The following is a 12,403-nucleotide window of genomic DNA, read 5'->3' as shown; positions in this document are numbered from 1 at the left end:
TTCCAGTGGGAGTTGGGACTTTAGCATTGCCAAACAATTAACAGCATGGTGTAAATATCTTGTGACCAAAACTATATGAAAGCAGCCCTGTGCTAATTGTGATATCATGTCTGTAGAATGAGCAAAATGCGTGCTTCGTTCACCTTTTCCAAGAGTTCCACTTTGAGTGAATTTCTGAATTCGTAATAACAATGTAAGGTCAGAACTACAACAAGAACAACAGAATTAACCCAAATCTTGTCTTTTACTGATGCCCTGGCAATAAAAGGGTTAATGACCATGCTATGTCTGCGCCTGATTAGCCTCTAAAACTAGCCTAACCTAATCCCATTGAGGATCTAAGGAGCATTGCCAAGAGGAAGATGAGAGACTGATGAGCTGAAGGTCATAATCTGGATTTCTTTAACAACTGAGAAGTGCCACAGGCTGGTTACGTCAATGCCTGACTGGAAAATCCATTTTTTATGAGACTTATGTAGTGTTTCGATCTTCTAAACGGATCATTATTTTTTTTAAATAAGCCATAGCCACCGAAGTTAATAGAAACAAACACTTGAAATATAACAGTCTGTGTGTAATGAAGCTGTATAATGACTATTTCTTAAAAACTAAATCACTGAAATAAACTACCTTTTTCCATTATTCTCCAGATTGCAGCGATGCAGCAGTATCGCTGTGCTGCACACAGATCAATATTGCTCTTGTTGTATCCAAGCAGCAGCTGAGCCACCATCCAGGGTATCACAGAGACAGTGTCTCCACAAAAAGGGGACAAAATGAGAAACTGACATTTGCATGAGTTATTACACTGTTGCCTCTCCACACGGCTCTCATTTGCAGCGTCTCTTCATTCCAACAAAACAGACCTGGTTTAAAATAGCTCCGGTGTTTCCTGGTAACAGTTGTCTGTATTTGCTCTGAGGGTGAAGCCTTTTATGATCCTTTGTTTACAGAGAACATGCACTCTGTGAAGCAGCCATAATCAAGTCACGTGAGACATATTGTGCACCGTTTAACAGTATCCATACCCCTGGAACATTTTCACATTTTCCCATGCTACAAAGGTCATTGTATTTTATTGAGTCAAGACAAGTTTATTTGTTTTGTACATTTTATCAATGAGGCAATTCAAAGTGTTTTAAATAATGAAAGCGTACAGCAATTTACAGACAATAAGGAAGCACTATCACAGGGGCAGGATAAAGAGAAGTAATAAAAAGTTGCAATACAGACTAGAATCAATCTGTTTCCCAGTAATTATTAATCAAAGGCATCTCTAAACAAATGGGTTTTCAGACTTTATTTTCAACAGAGATTCAGCAGGTTTTCAGTTTTTTGGAAGTTTGTTCCATATCAGTGGAGCATAAAAATTGAATTCTGCATCTCTATGTTCAGATTCTGATTCTGGGGATACAGAATAGACTTAAACTATAAGACCTGGGTAGTGTAGAAGGATGATACAGAACAACAGGGCCCTTTAATGCACTTTGGTGCCAATCAGTGATTAATAAACTAAAATAAATATTTTAAAGTCCATTTTCTGAGCTACATGGACACAGTGTAAAGTCTTTAGAGCAGGTTGATGTGCTCAATCTTTCTGGTCATCAAGAACCCGAGCAAGTGCACGCACTCCTAAATCTCCTTGAAATATTGCAAAAACAGCACCGCTGTTGAAAGAAAACCATAAGAGGCCCTGTTTTCTGCTTTGGTCACATGCTATGTAGGGGAGAGATCAGTCATGTGGAAGAAAAGTGTTCTGGTCAGATGAGACCAAAAATGAACGTTCTGGCCTCCATGCAAAACGCTGCATTTCCCCAGTGAACACCGTGATGGTGGAGAGTGGTGTGAGATCTGTGTGGTTGATGGTTTCCTGTAAAATTCTCAGATGTGACTAAGTTGTTACACCACTATTATCTTTCTATCTTCTTAGATATGATTCTGTTCAAGGTAATTGCATGTAAGGGGAAACATATTAACTGTTTAAAAGTACTTCTTTTGAACAGACACTTTTACTGTTAAAATCGATCAAGTAAAATTTTACAACTACAAACTTGAGACGTTTTAGTACCTGAAGTTCATTACCTTGACCTTTTTGTCACATTTTCTCCATATTACAGCCGGACAATTCAACGTCTCCTTGGGCACAAAACAACAAACTAATCAGGATGTGGAAGGCAAAGAATGCTTGAGTTGCATGCTTTTATTATTATTATTATTATTATTATTATTATTATTATTATTATTATTATTATTATTATTATTTATTTTTTTTTTACAAATAAAGTATGTAAGTAAGTAATGTTTGTAAAGAATAAATAGGAAAGCAGCACATCATTTTACTTCCACTTCTCGAATATCCAGATCTGATCTGTTGATCTGTCCAGTTATACATATTTTAAGTGGGCAAAAAGGTTTTTTTCCATCAAGATTATCTTATAACTTGGAATTCTTATGTTAATAAATGTAATTGGATTTTGGGATTATCCTGTTTTTGTCAGTCTTGTTGTCTTGTTTAGTCCCCTGAATATTGTAAGAGGCCCGCATTACATATTTTGTGCCCATAAAGGTCTCTGTGTGTGCAAAAAAAGAACATCCTCTTTTCTCATGACATTTTTAAACCATTTTGAAAACATTTTACCATTTTTTTTATCCACCAGCATGGTAATTTGTTTTGTACATTCTGACAGTTTATTAGTTCTGCAGCCAAATCTTAAGAAACATGCTTCCATTGGTCTCTGAAACCTCAAAACCCATACATTAAGAAATACATGTTCCAATAAAAACATGGATAAGAGGAAAATTTGAATTATCTTCTCTAAGTTACAGCAGAAGGAGAAGTGGAAGTCACAGGATTATGGGTCTGAGATGTTGAAATGATGTGGCCACTGATGTAAGAAAAGGTCGAAGTCAGCTCGTAACTGGGTCATGTCGCTCAAGTGAAACCTCTGGCCTTGGCAGAACTTCATAACATTTAGTCAACAAACAGAAACATATATTTTTAGCTGTGGGAAGCTTGACATTGAACTGGCAATTGCTGCTATTCGTATAATAGGACAAGGCAGCTACTATAAAGGAAACTATATTGTCTATTCTTTACATGGACTGAAACCCCCTTTTGAAACAGCAGCTTGATTTTTCTTTGAAAGACGCCATCTAGTGGGCACACACTTGTCTACCGAAGCTGCCTCGGTTCGAAAGTTAATTTTCAACCAATTTATCTATAAAACGTTCAAGAGCTGCAAAAGACACCTGCTATGATCCCACAGGTTGTTGTATTATTTACAAAAAACTCATCAGAATTTCAAAAGAACACGTCATGAGTTGCAAGCACTGAATACTAACAACTCAACACGTTCATTTGGTCAACATGTTGAGTTTCATTTTGACCACAACAGAAAACAAATCATATGACACATAGCTTTAAAAGCAACTTTTCCAAAGGCCATATATAAGGGAAATTACTTGTTCATGCTTTAAAGCATGAGCTTCATGAGTAATTGAGCTGACAATCCTGCCAGTGTTAGAAACAGCTTGGCTCGGTACCAGGAAATTATTATTGTAGAATTGTGATGAGGATATCCTAATACATTATCATCAATCTTTTAAATCTTCTTTGTAGTTAAGATGCTTCCAAAACTTTGGCATGCACAGCATCTCTAACACTGTGATTTGCCATTCTTCCATCCTGGTAACCAACAGTGTGCAGCAACACTTGAGAAAGGGAGGTATGCACTAGTCTATGGTCCACAGAGCTGGTGAAAACTCCGGTAACTCTAGCACTGTGTCTGTCATATCACTGAGAGGAGTTTTAAATTACAGGGAAATTTGAGTGGTTGTGAAATTATAATTTCTTAAAACATTTATGTGTTGATTCTGGTAATCGACCCATACCTTGTATTAGGTGTGGTTTACCTTTAGAGGCAAATACTTCATCCAACAAAGCTGTACATAAATGCTGCAGCAATGAAATATACTGCTCAAAAATATAAAGGGAACACTTTAAGTGTTAAACACCTGTTTAAGTGTTCCCTTTATTTTTTTGAGCAGTGTATATTGTGCAGCACTAGTGTAACCATACACATACCAGTGTGACCACTGCAGTTATATTGAACAACAAATTAAAAGCATTTCCTATGGGTACATTTGAATATTTATATTTAATCTGCTTAGTTCATGGAGGAAACCAAAATCATCCTATCGCCCAATAAAATATATGACAGTGTAAAGTTCAAGAGAATTGAAACAGATGCCTGTTCACATGCACACGGTAACTGTTGAAACATTTTGCTGAACAAAAATGGTATTTTCAACCGTTTCTACAATTCACGTGTCTTTTAACAAGGCAGGACTGAGAATGTCTCGCTGAACAACAATACCCCCCTTCTATGAACGAACCAATAAACAAAGGCACAGAAAAGATCAGCATGTATAAATTTTTAATCATTTTTCAAAATCCAATTTCTCATACTTGTTCTCACACATAAAAATACCTATTATTTTTACATTTTCTGTCTTTGATGGCATTTCCAAATGTTCCCTTGAAGTTATCTAATTTGACGTGGCAACGCACTCCTTCGCCACAAGGGGGCAATATTGCATTACACACATTGATCTAATCTAATGCGACGACTTGCAGTAAACACTAATCACGTCCAACAAGGCGCTGAAAGTTGGGTTTGTAGATTTACAATTTAAAAAAATATCCTAGATATTTCTATTTTATGTTTTCATAACAATATTTCCTTAAAACGACTAAATTAAGCAACAACAACCTAATATTTAGTGGTAAATATCCCCACTGGCACATTAAAGACTGGTGGTTATTAACTTATTGGCATCTCATGTGCGGGACTCATTTATTTCCTCTGACAGCTAACCATTCCCATCCAAAACGCAAACATCTAAAACATCTCAATGGTTGAAATAGCAGATAGTGGTAACAGAGTTAAAATGTAGGAATAACATATCAGTAAGACATGCCTGACAAAAAACCAATAAAATCTGACCCATGTCCAGAAGAGATATCTAGAAAAAAGAACGAGGTTGGTAAACATACATTAAATAAAAAGCAATTTTGCTTTTCAGCTGATGCCAAATGATGTTAAGATGTTGTGCTGAAGACACATTAGCAAAGCTAGCTTGCGTCCCATTTGCAAGTTCAAGTAAAACATGAGACTCATGTAAGATTGAGTTCCAGAGCAGTAGCCATTTCCCTAAATTTCAAGATTAAAAATATATTTCATAAATGGACTCCAGAGCTTCACGTCACTTTTATTCCAAAGGGAACAAGGTATGTTGTCAATAACGCCTGATGAAATTTATACCTTTTATTAATAATCATGTTAAATTGCCTTTATTACAACACACACGCACACACAAAAAGAAACGAGCACAAGATTGATGTCAGTTGGTTATTTATTGTTTCCAAAAATAGTCTCTGAAACTAAGATTTACAAAAGCGCCCATAAGTCTTAACAGCTGTTGGAGTTCTCGTGTAAAAACCGACGACTGTCAGACCTCCTGGTGGCACCAGAGGACTGAACGCCTCGACGGGAGTTTGAACTGTCCACCACTGAGGAAAACGAACCCCACACACTCCCACAACTTCATTACTGAAATGACAAGTCTCGAGATGCCAGTAGAAACTGTCATCTAGGCAGCCTGCTGTAGACTCCTAGAAAGAGTACGCAATAAACCAGAGCACAAACCTAATTGAGCGTAATGTAAATGCTGGAATTAAGCTTTATTTGTCAGCAACACAATCTAATTAAAAAAATGTGTATGTCAATCATGTTGTGCAAAAGTTACCGCTCCTTTCAAAGGCATGGTTTCAACTGTACCACCAATGATTCTCTGAATGGTGTGACTTTGCTCTCGTCAACTGGAGAGCTGCTGGGACAAAATATATATATATATATAAATCTATAGATTTTCTTCACCGTTAGGGAAGTTGAGTCAATGGGAGTTTTTCTGGTGTAAATATGTCTTCCAGGGACCAATGAGGCAGATAATTAGTTAAGGTTTTTTTTTAAAAGCCGATGTGTGAATGGAAATTCATGAACGTAAAAGGAAGTTTGTCTAGAATAAATGAGACTCGGTGCCATGTTTTAGAGTTAAGGAGTGACAGGATTCTGGAGCAGCTTCCTCCCAGACTGACATCAGAGGCATTCACAGCAGCTATACGCCCTCGAGTCCCTCAGACAGCCGGGACAGAAAGAATCGTGACGTCTGTTCTTTGGGTTCATCGGGTTCCTGCCACCGTTTATTGAAATTTACTCGGCGGCTTCGGTCTCCATCGCCTGTCCTGTCGCATTCTCTACGGTTTTTGAAGCCTGTTGCAACAGAAATAAAATAAAAATTGAGGAAAGAGTTAGAAAAGATGTTAAAAAAAGAAGAAAAAAAAAAACAAAACAGGAAAGTCACCTTCTTTTTCTTCTTCTTCTGAGCCTTGCGGCTGGCCGAGCTCTGAAGCAAAACCTTTAAGAACAAAACACTTATGAGGTGAAGGACAACATATGTCTGGACACACGAGTGTTTATGAAGAAGTCTAACCTTCAGCTCTGGGTCCTCCACGTCGTGCTCAGACTGGTAGAGCTCGGGCTCAAAGAGGCTGCTGGTGATCCGCAGAGGTCCGTTGGCCATGAGCAGAACGGTGAACTTGAACTGGGCCACAAATTCCCCTGAGAAAAGATGGGAGTGAAAATGTGAAGATGGTGATGAAAAGTGCATGTGCGTGTGGTGTGTGGTGTCGGCAGCATGAAGACACAGTCACAAGGTTTCTGGACACTTCAGACTTTGATTTTCAAAATGTCTTTTTAAATTGCAAATACAAAAGTTCACATTACATAGATATTTCTTTAGCCTTAATACATCAAAATGCTTTAGGAGGCAGATTCATCAACCGACAGTGACTTGCAGCAGAAAACCAAAGAAAAGCTAAATTACTCCACCAGTTTGTGACAATGCATGAACTCAAATCTGTTTGAATATTAGCATCTTCTGTTTTACAAATCAAAACGACATGCAACATCTCTTGCGTGTTGACGAGTACATTTTTTCAGAACAACTTGGTGACATTTGCATGACTCTTCACCCGCCTCCCTCATCGCCCCACTTGCCTTCCTTCTCGTACAGCACGGCGAACGGCTGCAACAGCTCATGCTTGGCACACTCCACCACACCCAGCCTGGCCTTGGCTTCGTCCTCAAATGCTCTGAGGACGTAAAAAAAAAGTAGCGAAAAAGGAAAAAAGGCGTCGGTGGAAGGCGAGTGAAAATGACTGGCTAAGATGAAGATGAAGAGAGCCGACGTTACCTCAAAGTGAAAGGCATCGTGTCGAATCGTCTCTCCATCTCGCTGAAGAACGTGCGGGACGTTTTCATCTTCAACCCGTAGACCTTATTGGGGTCTCGCTTGTAAACTGTGGTCCGCTGGCCTCCGTCCTTTGCCTGCAATGTTAAACGGGAAAGCAGTTCTTTAATTTTCAAGTATTGTAAAGATAAAAAAAATCTGGTTACACCACAGTTACCTTTCCCTCCCCAGTGCTGATCAGCACATCCACAGCGTAGACCTCGTGCACTTCGAACTCCGCCTTCTCATGATCCTTTCTGTAAACACGCACACATACACACACACAGAGCTGCGGTCATTTGGCAGCGACGGACAAAACAACCGAGTGGGCAGCGGTTCGCTGAGAAAGCTCACCTCTGCTGGTCCGTTGGGTTCTGAATGATGGTTTTCTCGCCATCGATCAAATGCTGTTTAAGCTGATGAGACAGCATGCCTGCAGACGATGAAGGAAGGACTTTAGTCTCAAACTTGTGCCAAGCAGATCGTCCGTTTAAAAAAAAAAAAAAAATAATAAACAAAACAAGCACACACCCTCAACTGCAGAGCACTTGAATGACTTGGCGATTTTGTTCCAGGCTTCTGTGACCTGTGTGTTCTGAAGGAGAGGGAAGTGTTAGCAGAGTCGCGACCCCTGATCCTTCAGGTTTAATCAGGGCATCCAGACACCAAATGTTCTCATTTTAAGGCTACAAACTTCAATGAACTTTACTGGGATTTTTTCCCCCTCATAGACCATCACAAGGTAGAGCTTTATAAATTAGCTTTTAATCTATTGTTTTACACATTTTTTTTTTTACAATTGCAAACCAGAAAGATGTATCATACATTTGAATTCACCCCTGAACTCTGATACCTCCAAATAAAATCTGGTGCAACCAATTCTCTTCAGTCAATTTGTTTAGTCACAGTGAGATAAACTGAAAATTAAGGTTTGAGATTACATACAGAGATCATATGTATGGAAGGTGGAATCATCACTGAAAAGGTCAGAACACACTTGGGCTAAAGCAATTAATCAAATTTATTGTGGTGAATCGATTATCGAAAACAATCATTAACAAATTTAGCTATCCAGTAATCGCTAAGTGGAGTATACAGACTCTGAAACATGCCATTTGCTCAAAAAGAAAAAAAAATCTACACACTCAGAGCAATAACTAAGACAAAACTTGACAAAACATATACATTTTGCGCATGCATCCTTTGCTACTAATGATCAAGAGTACAAAGAAATGCCATGCTGTTGCATTTTAGGAAAACAATTTTTTTCTTATTTCAAAGAAGAATTGAATTACTTTAAGCCAATTACTCATCAATAATCGATAGAATACTCGATTACTAAAATAATTGTCAGCTGCAGCCCTACAACACACCATTCCCTGTGAGAAACATGGCGGTGGCAGCATTATGCTTTGAGGATGCTTTTCTTCAGCTGCTGATCAGCCGTAATGGGAAGATGGAGCTAAGTAAGGTGACATCCTGAATAAAAAACCTGTTGGTGTGTTCATTGTCCAATAACTGCAAACATGCAGTCAGAGCTACAATCCAGTGGTTTACATAAAAGCAAACTCATGGGTTAAAACATTTTGTTAACAAGTCAAAAGGTTTTAAATTCCTAAAGGAGTGAGTACATCCTAAAGACTTGCAGTCGTAATTCCAGAGAACTCACAGCAATGACCGGACTGAATACAAAAGCATGCCAGTTTTGTTTGTGGTAGTCATGGAGCAAAAACAAGTTCAAGGAGCATGACTACTTTTGCAAGCCAGTATATAGGAAAAGGAAACAGCGTTACCTGGTTTCCTGGCTTGACGAGCCGGAGAGCAGCTTCTGCACACAGGTGAGCTGCTTTGATGACATCAGCTTTCCGCCCTGTTACAGGGTTGTCCTGAGGACGGCACAGGGGCCAAGTTAAAAAATTATTACTTAGCTGGCGATGCTGCAACAGTGCGTGCATGATACGGCTCAGTGGTGCTAACCCACCTTGGTTGCCCCAACAACGAAGCTATGAGCCACATTTGAGATGAAGCCATCAACATGCACCCCGAGGTCACTGGACACAGAAAACAAGACGACACAAGGTAAGGAGAGCCGCCACTGCCAACTGTTTCCTCTTTGGTAGCGTGGACTGGCACAACAATGGCAGCTTACATCTTCACAAGGTCCCCATCTTTCAGGATTACATCAGGGTCACTTTTCAGAGGGGAGAAGTGACATACGCAGTTGTTGACCGACACACAGGTGGGGAACGCGATGCCTGAGGGAGACAGAACGCGAACGATGAAGGCGAGACTGAAACACTGACTGAAGGAAATCTGAAGGCGGAAAAAACAAAAAAAAGCATTCACCTTTCTTCATGTCTTTCTCCCTTTTGAAGATTTTACCGGTTTCTGCTGCGATGAATTCATCTCCTTTTTGACAGAGGCTGAGCACTGAGACTCCAGGCGCAGCGGCCTCGGCTACTTTCTTCAGAGCCTCTGCAGGACAAAACGAAAGGGAGATGAATAAAGAATGCAAAGCCTAATACACAGCTTATCAGACACATACAGTGCTATGAGCAAGTACTCAGACGCTTATTTTTTTTTACATTTTGTCATGTTACACGAAAAGACAAAAACATAGACATCATCTGTATTTAGCACTTCTGAAATCGGAACTTTGTCGGACCGCCTTTTACTGTGTTTTTCATCCAACACACATTGCCTACACAGACATGAAGGCAAAAAAAACTGTCCTGTTAAAAAAAAAATTGTAATAACTGGTTGACTCTTGAAAATCCCAAATACAAAGTGCAACAAGGAGAAACAGTGAACAAGTTCAACCAGAACACTTTTGCAAGGCACTGCATCACTCGTGTACTTAAATCAAATGTAATATTTTAGGGAAATCAGGCAGGATTAATAAAGCCCAGTTAAAATATTGCATGTCTAACGTTTTCAAATACATAACAGATGGCTGGAGGTTTAGGTTTCTGACGTGATCCGACACCGTCCTTTTGGTTCTCATCTCATTTTCGTAAAATTACATTTGCAAACAAGCCAACACTGTCCAGATTGGCTGACAGCTGCATTTAAGGCCAAAACAACACAACACAACCAGTAAATTAGCGAGAAAGATCATAACTGCAGCCACTTCAAACTTCCTGACTCGACTACAGTTTAGGATTGGAGATAAAAGCAAATAATTAAAATATTTTTGGGATTTCACCTGGATGCCATCTGAGCTATAATGCTCAGCAGAACAGGAGTTTTTAATTACCTAGACATTATTATTATTTTTACTAATAATAATACAAATAATAATAATTATTGTTATTATTTTTAGCAGGTTCAGGTTTTCTGCTGATTAGCTGCCTGCAAATGGAAACAAGTGACTCCAATGATTTCAAGTTTAAATTTTATTTGGATGGCAAGATTACAAATAAAATTAGGTCATAACAATCTGGATTTCCATTAAGTCAAAAACAACATAGATTAGATGTTTTATATCATGTTATTACTTTAATTGAGCTTTTATTACTTAAAATAAGTGTGTTTGTGTGTAATTTAGCTTCAAAGAACGACTCCTAAATATACAATACTAATGAACATTCTTTTAATAAGTGGCATTTAAATGTAATCTGTATGCATTTGAATTTTGAGCAAGTTTACATTTAAATTCCTGCTCCATTAAATTCCTACTACACTGGGTTCCCATTGTTAACTGGTAGTTTAGCAGTATCAGCTAGCTGCTAGCCAGTTAGCTCCGCTACAGAGCTAGCAGCCGAGCTCATAGAGCGAGATTCATTTTAAAAGACCTCAAATGACCAAGTGATACTATCCGCATTCATGTTTCAAGACCAGCGCTGTTTTGTGTCCGTTACAAGCACTGACTTTCTTTTCATCATAACACAGCCCTGTTCCTTGTTGCGGCACATGGCACTGCTGCTTTGCCTGGATAGCGGACACTGCTAACTAACGTCACACGGGCACTTATGAACCGATCTGTATAAAGCAGTTTTTTCCTCTTACGGTTCGCGATCTCTGCTCCCATCTTGTACTTGGTGACCACCAGGTCTTCGGCGATGGTCTGCTCTGGCGTCTCCTCATCTCCAGACATGTTGGCAGTGTGCAGACCTCGAACTTAGAATAACTTTTTCTCTTTCTCCCCGGTGGTTGTCAGTCAGTCAGCCAGGCACTGAACGGACCACGCTGCTTCCGCGCCGCTGCACGCAAATGCACCGGTGTTGAGCGAGAAAAAGCGCCCCCGGTCAGGGAAGCACCTTCTGACCGACGATAGTCGTTTTCACTGAACGTCATCTAAAGAAAATCAACTGTAGCAAAAAAAAAAAAAACAAAAAAAAAACCGAAATGCATTTTTGATAAAAAGATATAAATGGGATTTGGACCCTATGTGTACTTTTTGTAAAAATAATGAGGAAAAGCTTGTTCATCTTTTTTGGGATTGTAATTATACCAAAATATTCTGGAGAGATATGTCAATTTTTTTTCATCAAAAAAAATCTCAATATTACTTTAACAGATAAGGATATTTTGTTTGGGATGGAGAAATGTGAACTTGTCAAAACAGAATTTTTATATGTTGTCAACTTTTTTATTATTTATGGTAAATTACATATTCACACCTCCAAACATTTACAACAAAAACCTAATTTCCAGATTTTATTATCTTCTATTAATATCTATTTAGAATCCTTAAAAATTAGCTCAAACGCTAAAGCCATTCAAATCATAACTGCCCTTAAAGAACTGCAACCCTCGAGCACCGATTTGATTTTGACATTGGAAAATAATTGTTCTATGCTCTGTAAAGCCCATTTATGTTGTATCTGTTTGTAACTATTACTGTTCTATGTTGTTCACATATGTTCTTTGTTTGCAATAAAAAAAAAAAGAAAATTAAAAAAACCCGAAATTCTCTTAAGCACATAATTGATGCTATTTTCTATTTTTCGATAAATATATACTGTATGTGCATGGACATTTTCCCCCTCACAGTTACCGCTACGAAATAACACAATTAAATAGCAAAACTCTCCGAAAATAAACATTGTAA

General features: G+C 38.6%; 1 protein-coding gene across 1 annotated transcript; it reads right to left on the bottom strand.

The window, feature by feature from the left end:
* Positions 1 to 5,397: 5,397 nt before the first annotated feature.
* LOC102225972 (proliferation-associated protein 2G4-like) lies at positions 5,398 to 11,573 on the bottom strand. Its single transcript, XM_005801378.3, has 13 exons — positions 11,359 to 11,573; positions 9,697 to 9,825; positions 9,500 to 9,605; positions 9,332 to 9,401; positions 9,144 to 9,236; positions 7,882 to 7,945; positions 7,705 to 7,783; positions 7,529 to 7,607; positions 7,315 to 7,448; positions 7,119 to 7,213; positions 6,553 to 6,680; positions 6,424 to 6,477; positions 5,398 to 6,332 (listed from the first exon to the last, which is right to left on the bottom strand). The coding sequence occupies exons 1-13, from the start codon at positions 11,444 to 11,446 to the stop codon at positions 6,273 to 6,275; spliced, it is 1,179 nt and encodes a 392-aa protein (XP_005801435.1). The 5' UTR covers positions 11,447 to 11,573; the 3' UTR covers positions 5,398 to 6,272.
* Positions 11,574 to 12,403: the final 830 nt, after the last annotated feature.

Source organism: Xiphophorus maculatus, chromosome 1, assembly GCF_002775205.1.
Source record: "Xiphophorus maculatus strain JP 163 A chromosome 1, X_maculatus-5.0-male, whole genome shotgun sequence".
Taxonomy (NCBI): domain Eukaryota; kingdom Metazoa; phylum Chordata; class Actinopteri; order Cyprinodontiformes; family Poeciliidae; genus Xiphophorus; species Xiphophorus maculatus.
Note: the sequence above shows the minus strand (reverse complement) of the source record. Positions and strands in the feature narration are given on the sequence as shown.

Excerpts from the sequence above, each read along its gene's own strand:
- LOC102225972 (XM_005801378.3), bottom strand. The coding sequence starts at position 11,446 with ATGTCTGGAGATGAGGAGACGCCAGAGCAGACCATCGCCGAAGACCTG. Across the intron at positions 9,606-9,696 it reads GGAGAAAGACATGAAGAAAG|GCATCGCGTTCCCCACCTGT; the intron begins GTGAATGCTTTT and ends TGTCTCCCTCAG. Across the intron at positions 9,237-9,331 it reads TCGTTGTTGGGGCAACCAAG|GACAACCCTGTAACAGGGCG; the intron begins GTGGGTTAGCAC and ends TGCCGTCCTCAG.